The sequence below is a fragment of the Tauraco erythrolophus genome, chromosome 5 (genome assembly GCF_009769465.1).
Source record: "Tauraco erythrolophus isolate bTauEry1 chromosome 5, bTauEry1.pri, whole genome shotgun sequence".
NCBI lineage: Eukaryota > Metazoa > Chordata > Aves > Musophagiformes > Musophagidae > Tauraco > Tauraco erythrolophus.
In genome coordinates, this window is record NC_141469.1 from 39,593,589 (window position 1) to 39,614,673 (window position 21,085).

The 21,085-nt window shown below is 36.7% G+C and overlaps 1 protein-coding gene across 8 annotated transcripts in view; it reads left to right on the plus strand.

Moving 5' to 3' along the window:
- SLIT2 (slit guidance ligand 2) overlaps positions 1–21,085 on the plus strand; it is a 277,792-nt gene that overhangs the window by 250,414 nt on the left and 6,293 nt on the right. For all 8 annotated transcript variants that reach the window (XM_086612336.1, XM_086612332.1, XM_086612337.1 and 5 more), the window contains 5 exons: positions 3,998–4,091; positions 6,028–6,165; positions 6,258–6,498; positions 6,832–6,962; positions 15,029–15,183. In XM_086612336.1, the coding sequence (XP_086468462.1) occupies positions 3,998–4,091; positions 6,028–6,165; positions 6,258–6,498; positions 6,832–6,962; positions 15,029–15,183 (759 nt within the window). The remainder of the gene's footprint in view (positions 1–3,997; positions 4,092–6,027; positions 6,166–6,257; positions 6,499–6,831; positions 6,963–15,028; positions 15,184–21,085) is intronic.

Genomic DNA, 21,085 nt, shown 5'->3' on the forward strand with positions numbered 1-21,085 from the left:
GGCAATGAAGCTGGTGAAGGGTCTAGAGAACAAGTCTTATGAGGAGCGGCTGAGGGAACTGGGATTGTTCAGCCTGGAGAAAAGGAGGCTGAGGGGAGACCTTATGGCTCTCTACAACTACCTGAAAGGAGGTTATAGTGAGGTCGGTGTTGGTCTCTTCTCCCAGGTAGCTAGCATTAGGATGAGAGGAAATGGCTTCAAGTTGTGCCAGGGGAGGTTTAGATTAGATATTAGGAAAAATTTCTTTACTGAAAGAGTGGTGAAACACTGGAGAAGGTTGCCTAGGAAAGTGGTGGAGTCAGCATGCCTGGAAATCTTAAAAAAACATGTAGATGTAGCACTTCAGGCCATGGTTTAGTATGGCACGGTGGTATTGGTTTGACGGTTGGACTTGATCTTAGAGGTCCTTTCCAACCTTAATGATTCTATGATTCTATGTTTGCAAGCCGTTTGGCTGCAGTAGGCCTGGTAGAGTGTAACATTGATCTTATGAATTGAAGTGGACATTTTTCAAAACTGAAAGCCTGTTTCAAACTTAAACTTCCAGTTTGACCCTCAGTCTCGATGCAGGATTCACAGCTATGACTTGGGAATTAAGACTTTTCAAGTGCCCCTGAGCTTTTCATGGGCCAATGTTGCTTTCAATGTAATTCAGAAGATATTAGGGTCATCAACCTATGATACTAAAATGCAGGGTACTTACCTAGTACGCTGCATGTAAATAGAGTATTTTATAATTTCCTGAACAGAGGAGAATAAAAATTTTTTAAAAATGGACAGACTTAGACATTACTCAATAAAGCCGTTTGCCATACAAGAAATTTTAGAGGTCTGTGCCAATAATCTAATCCATGGCCCAGTTACTATACTGTAGCGAAATCAATGCCAGTTCAGTAAAGTTGACAGCAATGGTGAGATTACTTGCTCCTATTGTACCAGCCCTAATTGACCTTTTTCTAGGTGTTTTCGGAGGTTTTCCACCGAACTTTCACTGTGAATCTAACTAGAGAGAGAAAACCTCCAGCCCTGCTTGAAAATATGTTACTTTCAGAAAGTCTCTGATATGCTGTTAGAATTAATAATCTTAGAAATGTTTAGAGGGGGTTTTATCCAAGTCTTCTAAGTACTGAACAGCCATATTTCTATTATTTGTAATTGAAGTGTTGTATATTTTGCACTTCTGCATGTAATTTAATACAGAATATATGCCATAATAAGGTATTTGTATAGGGGTGTGTGTATATATGCATATATACACATATATGTAGACACATATATGCATTTCAAAGCCATAGGAATGTGTGTAAACTAGATTTAAAAAAATGATTTTTGCTCATTCTGCTTCATGTTCCTGAAAATCTGAATTTTGTGTTCCCATATTTATATCTCACTCTTAAAGGTTGCTGGCCTTTAAACGGATTTCAGCTATTACAAGTTCTGCAAATTGACTAAATGCTATGTGAAGAATTACTTCCTCTTATGTATGCATTTGTTTGAACAAAACCCTTTGAAAAGAGAAAGGGATCTGGTTTTTGTTTGATATATCGTAGGATGCAAAGAATCCCTGGTATTTCAGGATTCTTTGTGCACTGACCTAGTCATAACAATTGTGCGTTTCCAGACTAGTAAGTCCATTGAGAATGTGACGAGGCTTTGAGGATAGAATTAAAATCTTTTGTATTAGTTATCTTCAGTGCCTACATTTGATCTTCATTCAGTTTCCCACATACATTGACTAAGTCACATTGTTACTGACAGTTTTCCTGAGGACAGTTAAGTAACCTGTGCTTGAAGGCCATTTTCTTGTGTTAACTCAAAGCTTTATTTGGTTTTTGGTTTTGTAGGGAAAATGCACTATTTGCAAACTGGTAATGCGCTATCAATTTTTTTTTTATTTATTTTTTTAAATCTTTGTCTAGAACCAGTCTGGATCTTTTGGATGGCAGCAAAGTACTTGTCTAGCTGGTTCTGCCTTCTCTCATTTTTGAAGATGTAGATGTCCCATGTCTTACCACACTTAGCATACATGTTTCAGTGTTTTATCCAGCATAAGCATGTTTGGCTCTGGTTTAGTTTTGCCTTTTTCTCTATCCTTGCTTTAATGTAGACTGTTCCTAAACTCGTTTAAGGTTTTGTTTATTTGTCCATAATTTGAAATAAGTTCTACATACCCTAAGAGTTAAGTCCCAGAAGTAATGTCTCAAATCCTGGGTAGTCAGTATTCATATTCACGATATGTAGTTTTAAACACCACTATGTAAACATACTTGCTGTGGAAAGGACAAATTTCTCTGGAGGATCTGTTGAACCTGTTTAAAAAAAAAAAAAAAAAAAGACAAATAGGCCTTTAACCATCTACTATTGCTTTCACCTTCTTATGATGTGTACTCCTATGGTTCCAGAGAAGCCCATGTAAGCAAGAAGGTAGCTTCTGTGTGGTGCTAGGCACTTGGCAAGGAGCAGTGTAAAATGTCAGAAACCTTATTTCTTAGTGACAGTAGTAGCTGATGAGCTGAGACACATAAGCACACATGCATATGTATTCTGGAAGATATCTTCATTCATATATACTCTCTCCGAAATCTCCATTCCAGTGGTTTTGTCCTATACCTTTCTGCCTTTTTCCAGTCTACCCATTCCTGATTCTACCTGAATTGTGTCCCTAAATAGTCTGTCCTTTTTTCCTCATATTGTATTCATGGTGGTGCTGTCCTTATCCTCAGGACTGTGTTAACAGTTACAGGAAAGAGGTGAAGCCATTATATGCTATTTAAATCTCAGGCTGCCCTCCAGCACATGCTGATTCTTCAGCTGACTACACTGCAGGCCACTACCACACTCAGATAAGTAAAACTGAGGGATACCAAATATTGTGCCTCTTTGAAGGAAAGATCAGCTTGGGCAATGAAAATATCTGCTCATCCACTGCTATCTTCTGCTCTTTTCTTCTTCATTTTGGTGTACACTTCTACTTTTTGTTACTCATTCATCTTTTTTTACTTGAAAAATGACAAGGGGCAACCCTACTCCTTCCATAGTTTTAGGGCCTGATGGACCTGTGAGTTGCTAAATGCAGCAGGCACAGGATTTATATCTGTTGACTATACATATATTCATATGGATGCTGGAATAGGTATATCCATCTTACAAAGCAGTGATAAACTTTGCAAGTGCACTATTCTTGGTATCTTCTGATTAGTTAGTCAAGGAACAAGACATTGTTTGTCGGTTAAACACACCTGTAAGTGTTTACTTGTCATAAAGTGGCAAATGAAATCATGTTTTAATTATATTAAAGTATTTTATAGATTATACAGCCCATGTTGGAAATTAGAGCCACTGTTAGGCTTCTAGCAGCAGGGAAGGGTAGACATTTGACATAGATTTTTTTTTTTCCTTCTCTTTTCTTTTCACAGAACAGATTATAGATAACCAGGGTACATTAACAAATGCAAAAATTGGATATTCATATTTAAGAAAAAGTAGAAAGCAAGTTTTCATTTGGGATAATTTTAATTGTATTGACATGCAGTGATATTAATACATGGATACTCTTTTTCAGGTAATAGATTACTTATAGTGCAAATCTGGGTATTTCTGTGTGTAGTGTGCTTGGAAATAAATGAGAGAATCATATTGATTGCTCATTTGTCCTAGTAAGAAGAGATTCAATCACTAGTATTTTGCTATATAGCATAGCTAGATAAATATTGTAAATGAAAAAAAATTTTTCACAAAATTATCTTTTATATCCATGGATAGATGATTAACATTGAACTACTTTTTTTTAGAAAGGAGTTATCAGACAGATTTGTATTTAATGTCATTATTTATGTATTAATATTTATTATAAAGGTAGTATTTATTATTATATCTTTAAAGTATGCATTTTTCAGTTTAACAGTATAAGTTGTAGCAGTTACTTTTAAAATACAAGCAGCTATTTTCAGGTCACTGTGATATTTTCAATGAATTGACAGCATATATTATATTTTAGGTGAGCTCTGTGAGGAAAAACTAGATTTCTGTGCTCAAAACCTGAATCCTTGCCAGCATGATTCAAAGTGTATCTTGACACCCAAAGGATACAAGTAAGTCTAAAATATTGTCACAGTCTAACTGAGTCTAAATTTCTATTATTTTTTATCCTGCTTAGCTTCTTTTCCTTTAGTTTTAGTGGAAGCAAGTTATATTTTCTAACTACTAATTTCAGTTATTGTTAAGCATTATGGCAGAATAGACCATTATCATGTAGATCTACATTATTATCTTAAATACGTTTTATTAAATTGTACTGATCCTTAAGAATTTTAATTCCAGTCACATTTTAAATAGGAATGCAGAGTAAAGCAGTTAGTCTATGTGACAGTCTATACAAAACCCTTTTAGTAGCTTGGACATTAGGAAAATAATTGCATTTAATCGAAGTGGAATAATTATACTGCTTTCTGAAAAGTAATTGTGAAAGAGATTATTAGGAAGGCACACCGGAAGGTATAAACTAAAGAAGTCCATGCCCAGGAAAACTAATCTTTAATTACACCATATCCTTATCATAATTAATTAGTAGGCACAATTTAAACTGTTCTTAATAGGCTTTAGGTTAATAAATACAGGGAACTTGCAGCTTTCAATTGCTGTCATAAGCACCTGTTTTATGCACCGTATGATCTTGTACTAAAATCAAATTATTTATTATCATACCTACTACTTATGAAGTGATATTTTAATTAAAATATGGCAAAAAATACTCAAATGTATTAAATATTCAAATCAACATGAAATGAAGTTGATAATTTTCAACTGGAAAATAGAAAACTTGTTGGATTTAAGTTATGTGCTATGTTTATTTTCTTCATGCTACTTCAGTGAACTTAGTTTGGCATCTTATACTTTACTGCCTAATTCATTAATCTGTCATGTTACTTTCTGTGATTTTAAATCAGAAAATAGCACATGCAGTAACTTCAAGCATGTATCTCATGTCAGCTTTCTAATAGTGTGCTTTATATTCTTTTTTCACTTATTCATATATGATGTTGACAAAAATTGAGACATTTGATTGACTTACTTAATTTAAAGTTCCACAGCTATTTAAAATCACTCTTGGCACTTTAAAGCAAATTTTAGATACTAAAAGAAACACCACCAAGAAGGGAATCACAAGATCTAATGAAATCAATTACATACATCTTAATTTTTTAAAAGATAAGTAAAATCATGGATGCACGAATTCATAATCGTTTCCATTCATTTTTCACAGAGTTCTGGGCGTTACTCAGTCTAATATATGAGCATTCCCTGAAAAAATGCCACTAGCATTAACAATGAGAGTTGCATGACGGAAAAAAAACAACCAAACAAACAAACAAAAAAAACACAAAAACAAACAAACAAACAAAAAATTACATGCTGTCTTGAGGATATGCTGTTTCTAGTGCAGTGGAATCTCAGAGAGGGCAGAGGTGGTGTTTTGAGACTTCTGTTAGTTCACCAACCATGGAGCCATTTATAGTAAATCAGGCTGGTGGAACTTCAAGGCGAAAAAAATTATGCATAACCTCTAAACTGTATTAACAGAATATTGGTCCATTCATAGCTGTTCAGTTGACAAAGAAAATACTCATCGGTATACAAGGCTTGGATTATTTGTCTGTTTCAGAAACTTAGCACATTGATTATTTTTAGTGTTTGCAGCCACTTACAACATCCTATAACATTCTGCATTACTCAGAAATTCCAAGAAGTCTCAAAATGATTCATGAGGGCTCTCTAGATTCAAACCACAATTCTTCAGTATAATGGCAGATGAGTAAGCATGTGTAACTAGCAAACCTGTATTCATTACATATTTAGATTCCCCATGTAATAACATGGTTAAGCTACACAGTCTTTACACACAAATTCACAGTAATGCATTTTTTTTTTCTTGGGTTTTAAACATTTCTGTAGTTCCTTAACTTTGTCATAAGCACACTCAATTGTTAAAAGGCACTGTGCTATCCCACTTGCTTTCGTGTTTCACAGATGTGACTGCACACCTGGATATGTAGGTGAGCATTGCGATATTGACTTTGATGACTGCCAGGACAACAAATGTAAAAATGGAGCACAGTGTACTGATGCAGTTAACGGATATACATGTATTTGCCCAGAAGGATACAGGTGAGAAAGATCTGAAGACAGTACAAACATGTATGTCTTATGTCAAGGTTGCTTTTTTTTTGAAACTACTAAATTTTTCTGTTTGTATTTAGTGGCTTGTTTTGTGAGTTTTCACCACCAATGGTTCTACCTCGTACCAGCCCTTGTGATAATTATGAATGTCAAAATGGAGCCCAGTGTATCATAAAAGAGAGTGAACCAATCTGTCAGTGTTTATCAGGCTACCAGGGTGAGAAATGCGAAAAGCTGATCAGTATAAATTTTGTCAACAAAGAATCCTATCTACAAATCCCTTCAGCTAAGATACGCCCCCAAACCAATATCACTCTACAGGTAAGATTGCTTGTGTTTCAGTTTCTGATCTGGAAAGGAGTGTAAATGACTTTTTCGTGGTGCGGAAAATCAGCCAAAGTTCTCATTGGCTCACTTAAAGAGCCTTTCACAGTTTGAGCTAAAAATCTAGAAGAGTCACTGGAATAACTCTATGTTCATATTGAAGTAGATGGGCTTATTGATAGGAAGAGAAAGAATTTTGTCAGTTTGTCCATCAAGAAAGAATTTTATAATGAAGTAATACACTACTGCAGTAAATGCAGAGGTTCACTTAATACAGTATTTTGATTTAATATTTATTTTTAGTTCTTTCTGTTTCTTTCTTTTAACTAGATTGCCACAGATGAAGACAGTGGGATCCTGCTCTACAAAGGCGATAAGGATCATATAGCGGTAGAGCTGTACCGAGGTAGAGTGAGGGTCAGTTATGACACAGGATCTTATCCAGCTTCTGCTATTTACAGGTGAACCCTGATGAAACAAATATCTAACTGAAACAAAACATGTATGAATTCCTTATAAAAGTCACATTTTTGAATAGATGGTTAAACAAAATATATGCAAATGAATGTATTTTCAGACATTTAAAACCTATTGCCAGAAGACATGATTTGGCTTGGAAAATAACTCTAATGCAGATATGTCAGAAAGATATTATTTGATCCATTAAAACTGAGTAGGAGTTAGCTTTCAGCAGAATATTTATACATTTGTGTAAAGCTCACATGTGGAAGTGGAGTTTTTTCCATGATGTTACTGCCAAATAATTTCCTAGTGTGCAGGGTAAAGTGCAGAACTATACTGCATAAGCAGAAATGACATGGAAGTTTTGTTTCTCTTCTCTTCTGTGTTAGACAGTCATATAATGTGGGACTTTTCCCTGGCAAGAGAAGAGAAAGCTAAAAATTTGATTCTGAAAAAAGGCATTACCCTTGAAAAGGAAATAGGTTTTGCTTCCAAAGTCATTAAGAGACAGAATCCACATCTGCTTCTTGAGCATAATTTTTCAGGTCTTTTTTAAGTCAAATTTCTCTCATTCTCTGAAAAATTACTGCCTGAATTTCTGGGGAGGTTTTATGTAACTTCTTAAGAATCTGCAGACAGACATTGCAAGAATGAGCAAGAAGACAACAGGCATCACTGCTTGGCCTTGATTGCCCTATTGTTGCTACAAATACATTCAGAAGTAAAGAGGAAGTCTTAAATGAGTTTTACTTGAATCTTCTGTTTGCTGTATTTACACCTTTTATGCTGTAAAATTATATCTAGTATATATTTACTTGCTGGAGTTTATAGCAGCTGACATTGTTTTGCATTCTATTAGGGACATTTCATTGAAAATAAATGATTTCTAGAAATGATTACACTCAAATGGCAACATAAAATCAAAAGCTTAAGTTTATATAGCAGGGAAACAATGCTAAACTTTGTTAGGTAGTAACACCAAGGGAACTGTGGTTTTAGTAGATTACTAAAAGCATTCCACAGAAAAAAAAAGTTCCTATAAAATACAATATAAAGCTATTTAGTAAAAACATTGCCTTTTACAATAAGCATCTTAAGGCTGCTTTTATTTTCTGATACAATATGTATTTCATAAGTCTTTTTACAATTCTAGGAAATGGTTTAACGTGGAAATAGTGTATGTATTCTAATTATATAAATTTTTGTATATTAAAAATAGGATTTGATTTTACAGGAGATTGAATTATTTAACACAAATTTAAAATTGCATGAAACATTCACTTTTCTCAATGACTACAATTCAGAATAAGATTATTTATCTTTTCTATTTGGGATAGTGCTAAAGAAGAAGTTTAGATTGTTTTTTCAGGATTTTTAATTACTTTTGTTGATTTTTATTTTGATAAATAGGTACAGCTGTCTGAGAAAAAAGAAACAATAGGAATCAGGATCATACATAATTTCAAGTTATTTTTGTTCCTATTTGTTTAATCTATCAAGAATACTTCTTCCCTTTCAAAACATATATTTCCTTCTCCTCAATTTAATGCTTTCTCTAGTATTACTGGAATATAATACATACTGGCAATTTACACTTGTCATTTTAATTTTCTAGAAAAAGATTGGAAAACAATATTCACCTAGCTAAAATTAAAAACCATAATGTAGAAGGGATTAATAATAAAGTAATAAATTAAAAAACAGTCCCATTGTATTAGTGTTCAGAACAATTAGAAGCATCTCCCCTACATAGTTGATCAGCTGTTTAGAATTATGTGACAAGTGGAGAATGCAGTGAAGAGAGGAGTGAGAAATGTAGTGAAGTGTTGCAGGGTGACATGGTTGTTCAGTGAAGCAGATACACACTTGTAGTAGTAGTAGTATTATTACTAGTACTTTTATTATTAACAACCTCCTTTTCATTTCCAGTAAGCATAATGGCGAGTTTCTAGGAGATATTTGAAAATTGTCATCTAATGGTATTGAGATCTACTGTAATGAAGTCTTTTGCCCTTGAGGGAAGTGCATGTGTTGGAAGCCACATATACATTTCCACATCTGTATATATGCTTGTGTATCCCGTGATCACCGTACAAATTAGATATTATTTCATTTCTATTTTAGGTTCTAGAAAGGAGTATATTGTAGCACAGGATCTTTTACACAGTATACTCTAATCCCTTCATCCTTTCCAACCTATTCCTATTTTTCTAAATTTTGTTTTCAGACATCTGTGTTTTCTGATTTACCTTCCTAGGATCTTTGTGACATTTCCTGCCCTTTTTTGGCTCTTTACCTTCTCTTCACCCATTCATTGCATGTTGTCTTCCTGTACCTTTGTTATTTATCAAAGCTGTCTCCTGTCATGTTTCCTGTCCTTCTTTCAGTCCCTCCTTTTGGTTTCTTTCCTCCCATCCCTCCCTTCACTTTTTTCTAAGCCAGCTAGATCTGATCATCTTTGCTTAAAAACTGCTCACAGATATAATCTGCACTAACCTACTGATTGACTTTTCTCTGTTTCATTCTCAATCTTCGTGTTGACTCAATTTCCAGTCCTGTTTTCCTTACAATCTGCTACCATCCATTACTCTGATTCTTGCTTTCTTCCAACTGTTTCTTTCCAAGTCCTACCTCTTTCTCTTCTTTCTCTCTAGGACTAATTTTTGCTTCTACTGAATGAAAACCATAGAGTTTCTTTCTCTGTCCATGTAACCTTGATCTAGCTAAGGCAATACCTTCTCTTTGAATGGGTTGGCAGGCCCAGATCCAGCAAGTACTCCTGCAGCCAAAAATTGCAGCTGGAGGGAAGGTGCTAGTCATCTGTGTGTTGAAACATAGCCAGCATGGACAAAGATTTTCGGGATTCTAGCCCTTCTAGTTTCTGCAGACTTTCATGTTTTCAAGATTTTCACACCTTGTCTCAGTGGATTTTCAGAAAGATGACAAATGGATAAACATGGTGCCAGCCCACTGCCAAATGTCACGACCTGGTTAATAGAAGCATAAGACAGGAGTGTGTTCCTTTCAGTTTGGTAAACTATCTGGTATGTTTAGAAAAAATAAAAATCAGTTTCAGGCACCATTCATTATGGAAAATTTAGAAGAAACAGTTGAAGTTTTCCAAAATTATACATAGCTAAAATAATATTGTGAAGGTGTTATGGGTTAACCTCGGTAGGCAGCTAAGTGCCAGGCAGCTCCTCACTCACCTCTCCTTCCACTCTCACTGAGACAGGAGAAGAGAAAAGGAAGAGTAAAAGAAAAATCATGGGTGGAGGTTCATAGTTCAACAGCCTCAGGAAAAATGGAGGAAGAAAAGAAAACAAAACAAGTAATAGCAGTCACTCACTATCTCCCATAGCATAGACCAATGGAACTTAGCCAGTTCCCAAGCAGAAGATGGCTAACCTACCTAAATACCACCTCCTTTCCATTTTACTACTAAGCATGACATTATGTGACATAGAATCATTAGAATAGTTTGGGTTGGAAGAGACCTTCAAAATCATCTAGTTCCAACCCCCCTGCCATGGGCAGGGACACCTTCCACTAGATCAGATTGCTCAAAGCCTTATCCAGCCTGGCCTTGAACACTTCCAGAGATGGGGCAACTTCTCTGGGCAACCTGTTCCAGTGCCTCACCACTCTCATTGTAAAAAATTTTTTCCTTATATCTAGTCAAAATCTACCCTCTTTCAGTTTAAAGCCATTGCCCGCTGTCCTAACACTACATACACTTGTAAAAACTCCCTCTCCAGCTTTCCTGTAGGCCCACTTTAGGTACTGGAAGGCTGCTAGAAGGTCTCTCTGGAGCTTTCTCTTCTCCAGGCTGAACAACCCCAACTCTCTCAGGCTGTCTGCATAGGACAGGTCCTCCAGCCCTCTGATCATTCTCGTGGCCCTCCTATGGACTTGGCTCAACAGGTCCCTGTACTTCTTCTTTTGGGGGCCTCAGAGCTGAACACAGTACTGCAGATGAGGTCTCATGAGAGCAGAGTAGAGGGTCAGAATCACCTCCCTCGACCTGCTGGCCACGCTGCTTTGGATGCAGCCTGGGATAAGGTTGGCTTTCTGAGCTGCAAGCGCACATTGCTGGCTCATGTTGAGCTTCTCATCAACTAGCACCCCCAAGTCCTCCTCCCTGGGGCTGCTCTAAATCCATTCTCTACCCAGCCTGTAATTGTGCTTGGGATTGCCATGTGCAGGACCTGTACTTGTTCTTGTTGAACTTCGTGAGATTCACACAGGCTCACTTCTCCAGCCTGTCCAGGTCCCTCAGAATGGCATCTCTTCACTCCAAACTTGAAGAGGGTGTGCTCGATCCCACTCTTCATGTCACCAACAAAGATGTTAAACAGCACCAGCCCCAGTATTGACACCTGAGGAACACCACTCGTCACTGGTCTCTACTTGGACATCAAGCCATTGACTGCAACTCTGAGTGCAACCATCCAGCCAATCTTTATCCACCAAGTGGTCCATCCATCAAATCCATGTCTCTCCAATTTAGAGACAAGGATGCCATGCAGGACAGTGTCAAATGCTTTTCACAAGTCCATATAGATGACATCAGTTGCTTTTTCCTTATCCACCAACGCTATAACCCCATCATAGAAGGCCACCAAATTTGTCAGGCTCAATTTGATCTTAGTGAAGCCATGTTGGCTGTCAACAATCACCTCCTTATTTATCATGTGCCTTAGCATAGTTGGAAATCTTGATAGAGAAATGGAGATATCATGGAAGATCTCTTTGGTTAATTTGAGTCGTCTGCCTGGTTGTGTTCCCTCCTAACCTCATGCACACCCTGAATATATTCACTGATGGGGCAGAGTGCAAAACAGAAGGCCTTGACACAGCAATAGATAAAACATGAGTTCAATATCAGCATTGTTTTGGTCACAAACCTAAAACACAGCACCATATCAGCTATTTTGAAGAATATTTACTCCATCCCACCCAGACCCTGTACAAATAGGTAATGAATTATAAAAGCAAACAAGTTATTGTATTATATCAAAGTGATATGAAGAAGATGAAAGAGCATTTTAACTCATAATGTTTGAGAACAATCAGGTTTTAGAACAATTTGGTAACAGGGTAGATAGTTTGCAAACTAAGATGAGAAGTTGCTTACAGTGAGAAGGACAGAAAGGAAATAAAAAAACTCAGAAGTTTATCAAGAGATTTACAGATTTCATTAAGGAAGGGAAGATTCATGGATAGTATAGAAAAAAATAAGACAAGTCTTACTCCACTGAACAATGATGAGACACCTGAAACAGGCCAAAAGAAGAAAAAAAAAAAAAACAGCCAATAGATTCAAATAGAAGTTTCATAATATAAATGGCAGTCAATAAATGATGTGTTGAAAAGGAGTCAAATGGGAGCAGTAAAGCCTACAGAGGTGCTTGCAGTAGCAACAAAACAAGTTACAAACGATGATTTAATCATGATAGATATGGAGAATCAACAATAACAGCAGTCTAGCTGGGCAGAGTGAATGAGAACTGCTTTACCAATGGGAATTGACTGCAGAAAGAGCCATCATCTGAAAAGCACTCATCAGTCAATCTTAGTAACAAGCTGAGATGATGGCAGTGCCAAGACCAGTAAAGAAAATTAATTCATTGGAGATAGTTATCTGGGAAAAGTTGATCCACTTGGGTTTTGTTCTGACTGGATGTCCATTTTTAATGTTTGTTTTTTTTTTACACAAAAACCCACAAACCAAACAACCTTTTCATTCTGTAAGCTAGTTTTCATCATATATTTATTGGAAATATGGGACTATTTCTTCCCAAATCATTATTCTTCTGCAGAGTTCCAGAAGCTTTAAATCAGTTTTTCTTACAGCTTTTTATTAGGATCTATGTATTCATCTCTCATTTCTCCAATGGGAAATAGGCTAGAAGTAATGTCAGTGCATTGGCAGGAAATATTGCACAGATATGCCTTTAAATTAAACCACCCTTACCTAGGAGGGCTTCTCCTTCTGCAGTAAATTTTTACCAGTAAAACAGTTTAAACTAGAAGCTTTTAATAATCACTTTTAACAGAGACATATTCCCTTTATGCATTATGTTTTATACATTCCTGGAATGACCTCTTGCTATACAAAGGCATGTTTTGCGTTGCTCTCATCCTTTTAAATACTATTGTGTGAAAGGTTGATAAATTTCCTTGGAACAAGAACATTATATTCGAGTTTCTTGTTTACTTAAGAAGTCAGATGCATTATAATTTCTTAGCACAACTTTTTCCCGGATTCACTGATATGTGTTAAATAAATTAATTCTGGCACTTTTCTTATTGCTTGATCACAGCAAACAAACCTCTTAATACCTTAAATAGACCTTGCTCTTTAGGAATGATGAACCCTGACCTTTTCCTTCACCCCATGGAACCTAGCAGTTCCCTCCTGCCCACTCCCAAAAAGTGTTTATTCTGCTAGTGTCTGCTCTGTTGTGCTTTTGTGCTTTCCCATAGAGCTGAGTCTATATGTAAAGCGTACATGCTACCACACAGATCCTTTATCCATATTGAGCTCAGCCTGTCCGCATAGTGAGAGTTGGTAATAAATAGCTAAGAAGCTATTTAATATCACACAGCTGTAAACGACCCATGTGAGTGCTTCTGATCTGTTCCAGGACAAAAGCAGTTAGGTTAATTAAAACATCACTAAGGATGTTATACGGTAATTTACTTGATTTTTACCTTGAGATTTGAGATTTAGGAAGCTAATCCCTTTCAGCTGTACTGCTTTCCTAATGAGAAGAGCTAACTGACTATATGACTGTTCAGTCCATCTCAGGCTATCAAACAATTGGTTCATTGAAATAACTTTTTTCAAAGGCTTAAGCTCACTTATTTGATGGTGCCCTGAAGCAAATAAAGGCTCTCATGGCAATGGTTATAATGTCTGGTCTCTGTACAGCAGCTCATTGTCATAACTTTCATGCATCCATACATTCAGCTTTTAATTCTCCAGTGGAAAATGGGCTAGATACAAGTACAATGGATATTCAGTTCCAGAATTGAGCAGTACCATTCTTCCTTCTCTGATATGCTTAAACTGTGTTCTAGTGCAGAGTAGCTACCCTGCATTTGCGGTGTAGATATTGAGGCTGGTAAGCACAGACAACCATTTCTTGTACTGAGTAACTTGTGCAGGCTTGTCCTTACACAGCATAAGCACCATGCTTGAAACAAGCCTTTTCTGCATGACACCCTTTGGGCCTTCTCTTACTAGCACGTCCATATCTTCTTAGTAGACAGAAGGAAATGGTATATGTAGTAAAGAAAAAAACCTACAATATTCACTGTACTAGCCAGAAGCTAGAACACACAGAAATAACCATGCCTAATAAAGATAACAAATTACTTTATTGGCAGCATCGGTGGAGCTGTCTGGACCAATGCTGTGATTTTGTCTAGCAGGACTAAGGTCAGATGCAGTTCCATATTCCACGAAATAATAGATTTATATATCACTGAGGTCAACTCAGGCCTTCATACTTACAAAATATGTAAACTTAACACTCACACAAATAAGATCTTGCACACGCACACAAATAAGATCTTGAAATAACATTAGAATCATAGAATGGTTTAGGTTGGAAGGGATCTTTAAAGAACAACCCCAACTCTCTTAGTCTTTCTTCATAGAAGAGATGTTCCAGCCCACTGATTATTGTTGCAGAAGAACTCCAAACTTTTTTTTGTGTTTGGCTTCCTGCCTAGTAAATGTATTTCAACTGATGTTTAGAATATCAACTATATTTACACAGTTCATTATTTGATAAGGACAGGAATAAGTTTGAATGAAAAAGGGCTATTAATTTACAATACATATTATTAATAGAGTGTTATTGAAGAGGTATTATACTGTATTAGCTTTTAAGTATACATGCATGTCCTTGCTTAAAATCTCGTTTTCAGGAGACTTCACTCCTGGAGAAGTTCTGTTCTGAAGCTGTATTAACTCTTAAAGGGGAAGAAGACCAAAAACCGTTCTAACCAGACCATCAATCGTTTAAAAGTATTATTAATGTTTATTTTGCAGTGTGGAAACTATTAATGATGGCAATTTCCACATTGTGGAGCTGCTAGCTATGGATCAGATTCTGTCTTTATCTATTGATGGAGGAAGCCCCAAGATAATTACTAATTTATCCAAGCAATCCACTCTGAATTTTGATTCTCCACTGTATGTAGGAGGTAAGAGGATCTTACTACTTCATATTAACAATATCATAGCTATTACTCTGGTAACATACATTATTAAACACATGGTAAGAGACTCATTCATTGAGATAACACCTCAAGATGAAACTTCAGCAGTTAATCTTAATAGTTTCAACTTTAACAAACTATGTCCTCAAACTGCACCTGTTGCTTTTTTATCAGTATGCACGCTTGATGCCCACTGTAAAATTCTGTTAATTTCTACTGTTATGCAGCTTTTCATTATACTGTCCAAGTGTGTTTAACATTGTTTAGCTACCTGAAGATTCAGTAATGCCTATTCAGAAAGTGTAGAATGGTAGCATTCTGTTTTGATCATGTTTTACATTTCTATTTCACTGTACAGGTATCCGCAGGAAATGATAGCAAGGTATAAAGCCATGAAGCATAATTTCTGTCTGGAGAGCTTATTGATTAGGGCTGCTAGGAGTTATGACATTAGTTAAGAAAGGAGCCAACTGAACAGTTGCCTCACAGAATGTGGCAGGGTTTGTTGTTTTGGGTTTTTTTTGTTTTGTTTTGAGAATAAAGAATTGCTTGTTTCAGTAAAACTGATAGTAGATGATTGTGGAGATAAGCTATTTGAAACATTTTTTTCATTTGCTGCAATTTACTCTGTAGAACTATGGATTCAAGTCCATTGTTTTAAACAGCAGTTTCTGTTGAATTTCTGATGGGCCTGCATAATCTAGGTAAAAGAGAAACTTCAGCCACCAATTTGTGCCTTCTTATTGACCTTGGTAACAAGTCTAAGTTCTTAGTGATCAGAGATTTGGCATGATTTTTAAATACTGCTGATCTTCTACCAGTCTTCATCTTCTACTTAGTTTAACCTTACACTGTTATAAGAGACATGTAAGGAGTCTCCTTCTGATCTGTTCTTCCTGTAAAAAGAATACCTACTTTCTTTTTCATTTTGTCTAGTTCTTAAGAACTGTTTTGTGTCTGACAAAGTTTTTAGAATTGAGCATCTTGCCTCCTTTCAAAAAATTATGCTACCAGAAGTACATTCCTGAGATACATATTTTCTCTAGAAAATGTGCTATTTATCCTTTCTAAATATACCGAAAAGCTCAGGGTAGTTGCTTAGATTTATCTCTAATGGAAAAGAAAAACAGGAAGCTGCTTTGATACCAATCAAGAATAGTCTATTTCTCCTATAAAACTAGTATAAAAAGTGCCTCAGTTACAAGTGATGAGGGGTAAATTGACTTTTGTCTCTGAAAATCCTCATTCTTACGTTGAAACACTTCAGCTTTTTTGTCAAATCTTTTCAGATTTTGTCATTGCCTGCTTCCAAGATGGAAGTACAAGATAGAATTCAACATTAGTCATCACTTCCCATACCAGCAGAGAAAAGAATTAAAATTACCAAATGTATGAGCTGACTTTAAAATTGCTTCATACTGTGAATCTTCAAAGGAGGATTACCTTGTGGAAGCACATCTGTATTTTTTCATGTGTATCACTTCTGTTGTTTATGTAGTGTCCTATGCCACATTTTTTGGAAGGAGAGATAGTCTTAGATTCTAATAAGACACTGTGCTTCCTTACTTGTATCGTCAACATCAGTTTGTTATTTAATGACTGCTAAGGCAAATTTTACTACTTCTTGAAAACTGAACTTAGTGCAGAATGATCCCTCTGTCTGTTATGGGCACCTTTTGATGAAATGAGGCTAGCTTGCCAACTGTAGAAATTTATTCTGTGCAGTGCTAACACTTACTTGTTGATTTGTGACATACGGTTCTCCTCCTTGCTTCTTCACCTTGCAGATCTTTGTCTCCATTAGGAGAATCACACTAATCTGCATCATCATTTTGAAAAATCAGAATAAATATTTTCTGGAAATAATCTTTTTCTTCAGTGTTTTGATTCCTAAGAGTCTTTTTCATCCTGGTGCATATTCTTTAGAGAGGTCCTGTGTGCCTTCTATTTCTATTCATCACATTCAGGCTCCAGACAGACAATTATTTTGACTGTCATAGAAAATGTTGGTCCAAAACAGAATGAAAACTATTATTAGAAGCACATTATTGCAAAATCATAGAATCATAGAATCATAGAATGGTTAGGGTTGGAAGGGACCTTAAAGATCATCTAGTTCCAACCCCCCTGCCATGAGCAGAGAAATCCTCCACTACACCAGGTTGCCCAAAGCCTCATCTAACCTGGCCTTGAACACTTCCAGGGATGGGGCATTGTCGTGGTTTTTTTTTACTGAGGGTCGAGACAAGAACCGAAAAGGAGCACCCACTAACCATGGTCTCGGGCAAAACATGACTCAGGCTTTCTTCATAAAAAACAAAACAATTTATTAACAGTTACTAAACAAAAGACAAAGGGGAACGAAACCGGTTACTTGAGAGGAGAAAGAGAAAACAAGGCCCGATCTTAAAACAACACCTCCCCACCCCCTATTTTCCTTTCGTTCCTGGCTCTGTCTTCCCCCCAGCGGCGCAGGGAGACAGGGAATGGGGGAGTACAGGTCAGTTCATCCATGTTGTTCACTGCCGCTCCTTTCTTAAAGGAGGAGGAGTCTTTACACCATTTTTCCCTTGCTTCGGTGGATCCCCTACTCACAAAGAAAAAAGTCCCCAAACTTTTCCAAAGTAAGTCCTGCCCGCAGGATTGCAATCCTCCCCATGGATCGCACCAGTTCGGGCTTTACCAGTCTCAGCCTCTTAGGGAGCTGCTGCCACTCGCGTCGGCGTGGGTCGTCCCACGGTCTCCAGATGCCTCCACGACCTCGTCGTGCATTCCATGCCCCGTTATCAACAGTACCTGGTCGCGCATCCCCTGCTCCACGACCTCTCCTGGGCTCAGGCATCTCCTTCCCGACGTGGGTTTCTCCACAGGCCACGAGTGGGTCGCTGCTCCGCCGAGTACACCCTGGCTGCAGGGGGGCCGCCTGCCATCTCACACCGATTTGCAAGGGAAGCCTCAGCTCCAGCACACATCAAACTATCACAGGCATCCACAACTTCTCTGGGCAACCTGTTCCAGTGCCTCAAAATAAGGCAAAAAAACAGTAGATTGATGTTCAGCTCTTAAACTTTTCTGTTCTTTATCTATGTGTATCAATTTATGATCTTTAAAATTCTTGAGACAGTTCACTTTCACTCTGGTACCTTTATATTACCCATCATTTTGAGATTCATTCAATTTTTTCTTATCCAACTATATCTAGAATTTTTAGAGAATTTGATCGCACATTTCCATCAGTTAAGAACTCAAATTCTCACTAGGATTTTATGCAGTATTTTTATCTTTGCCAAAGTCTTAGTTTGACACCTATACCATCATGTAGTTTACACTTGCTCTTATCACCTTCCTGCTAAAATGGCATTTCTGGTAAGCATCACCTCAGCTGGCAGGATGAAATTCAAACTTGACAGCGAGCCCTTGTATGGTTCTCTCTCTCATCGTCTCTCTCTCTCTTCCCCTTGCTCCCCCCCCCTTTTTTTTTAACAAAGTTATTCTTCATTCACAGTATTTGGCTTAGTTTGGAAGGGATGGTTTAACTTTATTTTTACAGAAAGTGGGCTCATCGATTTATACTCTCTTTTTTTAACCTTTTTCCAACTGTATGGCTCTCTTGTGTGGTCAGAGTACACAATGCTAGATATTTTTCAGTCTTTCTAGAACAGATTTCAGTAAATCATACTGAAAGCTCATGGCTTTTTGTAAGAAGTCTTAAGGGACAATCTGTTTCTTCTCAAAAACTATTCAAAGGGGTCACAGACTTCACTGATACTTCACATTCTTTTCTCAGAAATTACAGCATATTTTACTATTTGAGAGTGGCACCTTGTTCCATGGAAGTTGCTATTTCTGAGACAGATAGGGCATCAGATGCTTTTCATTTGTGCCTGCTCTGTTATAGCCAGCTTCAAGAATGAGATACAGTGTTATTGTATGACTGTTATTTAATAGGGGTCTTACCATTTACCTCCTTGAACAGTAATTTGGTAATTTACCTGTAGGCAGGTTCAGTGACCAAAAGCTTAAAGGGAGGCAGGAACTGCTTTCTTACCTCTATATTTTGGAAAATAGAGCTGAAATATTTGTTGGCATTGTTTCTGTGGCAGTTCTTTCCTGATAAAGAACCTTTATCTAAAAGTTTCTCTAAGAAATACTGCTAAAGAACATGAGCAGCTTTTGCACATGCTTTGGCCTTCTAACACTTGGTAACTTGCTAGAAGAAGCAAAAAGTGTATAGGCTAAAAGCTTGTGTATATGCGTGCTTTGGGTTTCCACATGTCTTTCATATTACAGATTATAGACAACAAATTCTCTGAATCACGTGTGATATACCTCATATTATCTGATGTCATACGTGCTTATATGGTTCCCAGAAATCATACCTAAATTTCCTGACGCTTACAAGTGTAACATCTAGTTTAGCATTGCATTGGTGTACGTAGTTTTATGCAGCTTTTATTTTTACAATGGATAAACTCAGTGCATCTATTCTGCTGGTAGATACCTCAAGCCCTATGCCTAAACATTTGCTGAGTGTTGCTTTCAGGTGAGACATTAGGTTGAATAGGCCATGATGACTATGTCTTGTCAGTGGATTTTGAGAATATGGCAAATACTTTTGAGGAAATGGAAACTAATGATTTTTTGCAGTCTGAGTCCTTCAGTATAGTAGTCCCAAGCCTATTCTACTTAACTGATGAGATCAAAGAAGATTAGGCTCTTCAGCAGTATGGATACAATATTGTACATTTCTATCATCACTGAAGATTAGCACGAATGAAATTACGATAACCTCTAAATGAAAGGCATGTCTACTTCATTAGGTCGCAGAGCACTTCTGCATTACTCTTAACTGTTCAGAGTAACTATACAAAACCATTAGAAGTATCAGTGTACATGGTTAAGGAACAACAATGCAGAACATTACCTCTTTCTTATCTAAGTACCAGAATGAAAATTGTTAATTTTACCTATGAATAAACCTATGCAGTTAATAAGCATATTTATTTTCAGGTAAACAGATCATTTTTTCTAATGCTTGGTACACTTTGATTTCCTTTACTTCGTAGTCTCAAGAGGTATTTAGGCATTTGTGTATTAATTATTTGAATGTAATATCTTAAGGACTAACTATTATAGGCCAATACGTTGGCAATAAGTTAAAAAAAAAAAAAAAAGCAGGGGGTAGGAGTAGAAAAAACTTAATTTTTACAAGGAAACAATGTTTAACAGTAGTGCTCCTTCTGAATTAGTCTTAAATAGTTAATTGATCACAACAAGATAACTGGATCACATATACTTCCTACTCCAATTACACCTGTAACAATTATAGACTACAACAGAGGACTTATTCTGAAAATGGTCAACATCAGGGGCATTTGCACTAGCTAGAAATATCTACAGAAGTATTTCAATGTTGAATTATTGTTATTATTGACTATCTTTGTTCAAAACTGTAATGGCAAACTATGGGTTTTATAATTAATCTCTTTTTGACACATGGTGAACAAAAATATTTTTGAAAGTAATGGAACCTCCTCCTATTGCGCTTTTCTTTCCAAGAGTTTTCACTAGCAAAGTTTCACTTTTGAAATGTATATGCCAACTCCAAACTGATGAACTGGTCCTAGTAAACTCTTCTGGATTTGAGTATCTTAGCAGCTTACAAAAAAATCATGTATTAATTGCTTTCGATAACTTTTGGTTTTCCAAGATTCAGAAACTGTGTACTATCTTGGACTTAATTGCACTAGGTCAAAACCAGGCATTTATCTGAACCTTTTCACAGTTGTGAGCTTCCTGTACCAAGTCCTATATATATCTCTTTAGTTGGACCTGGAGACTTAGGGATTTGGAGCTGGTTTACATGCATGCTTGACAACCAGGACAA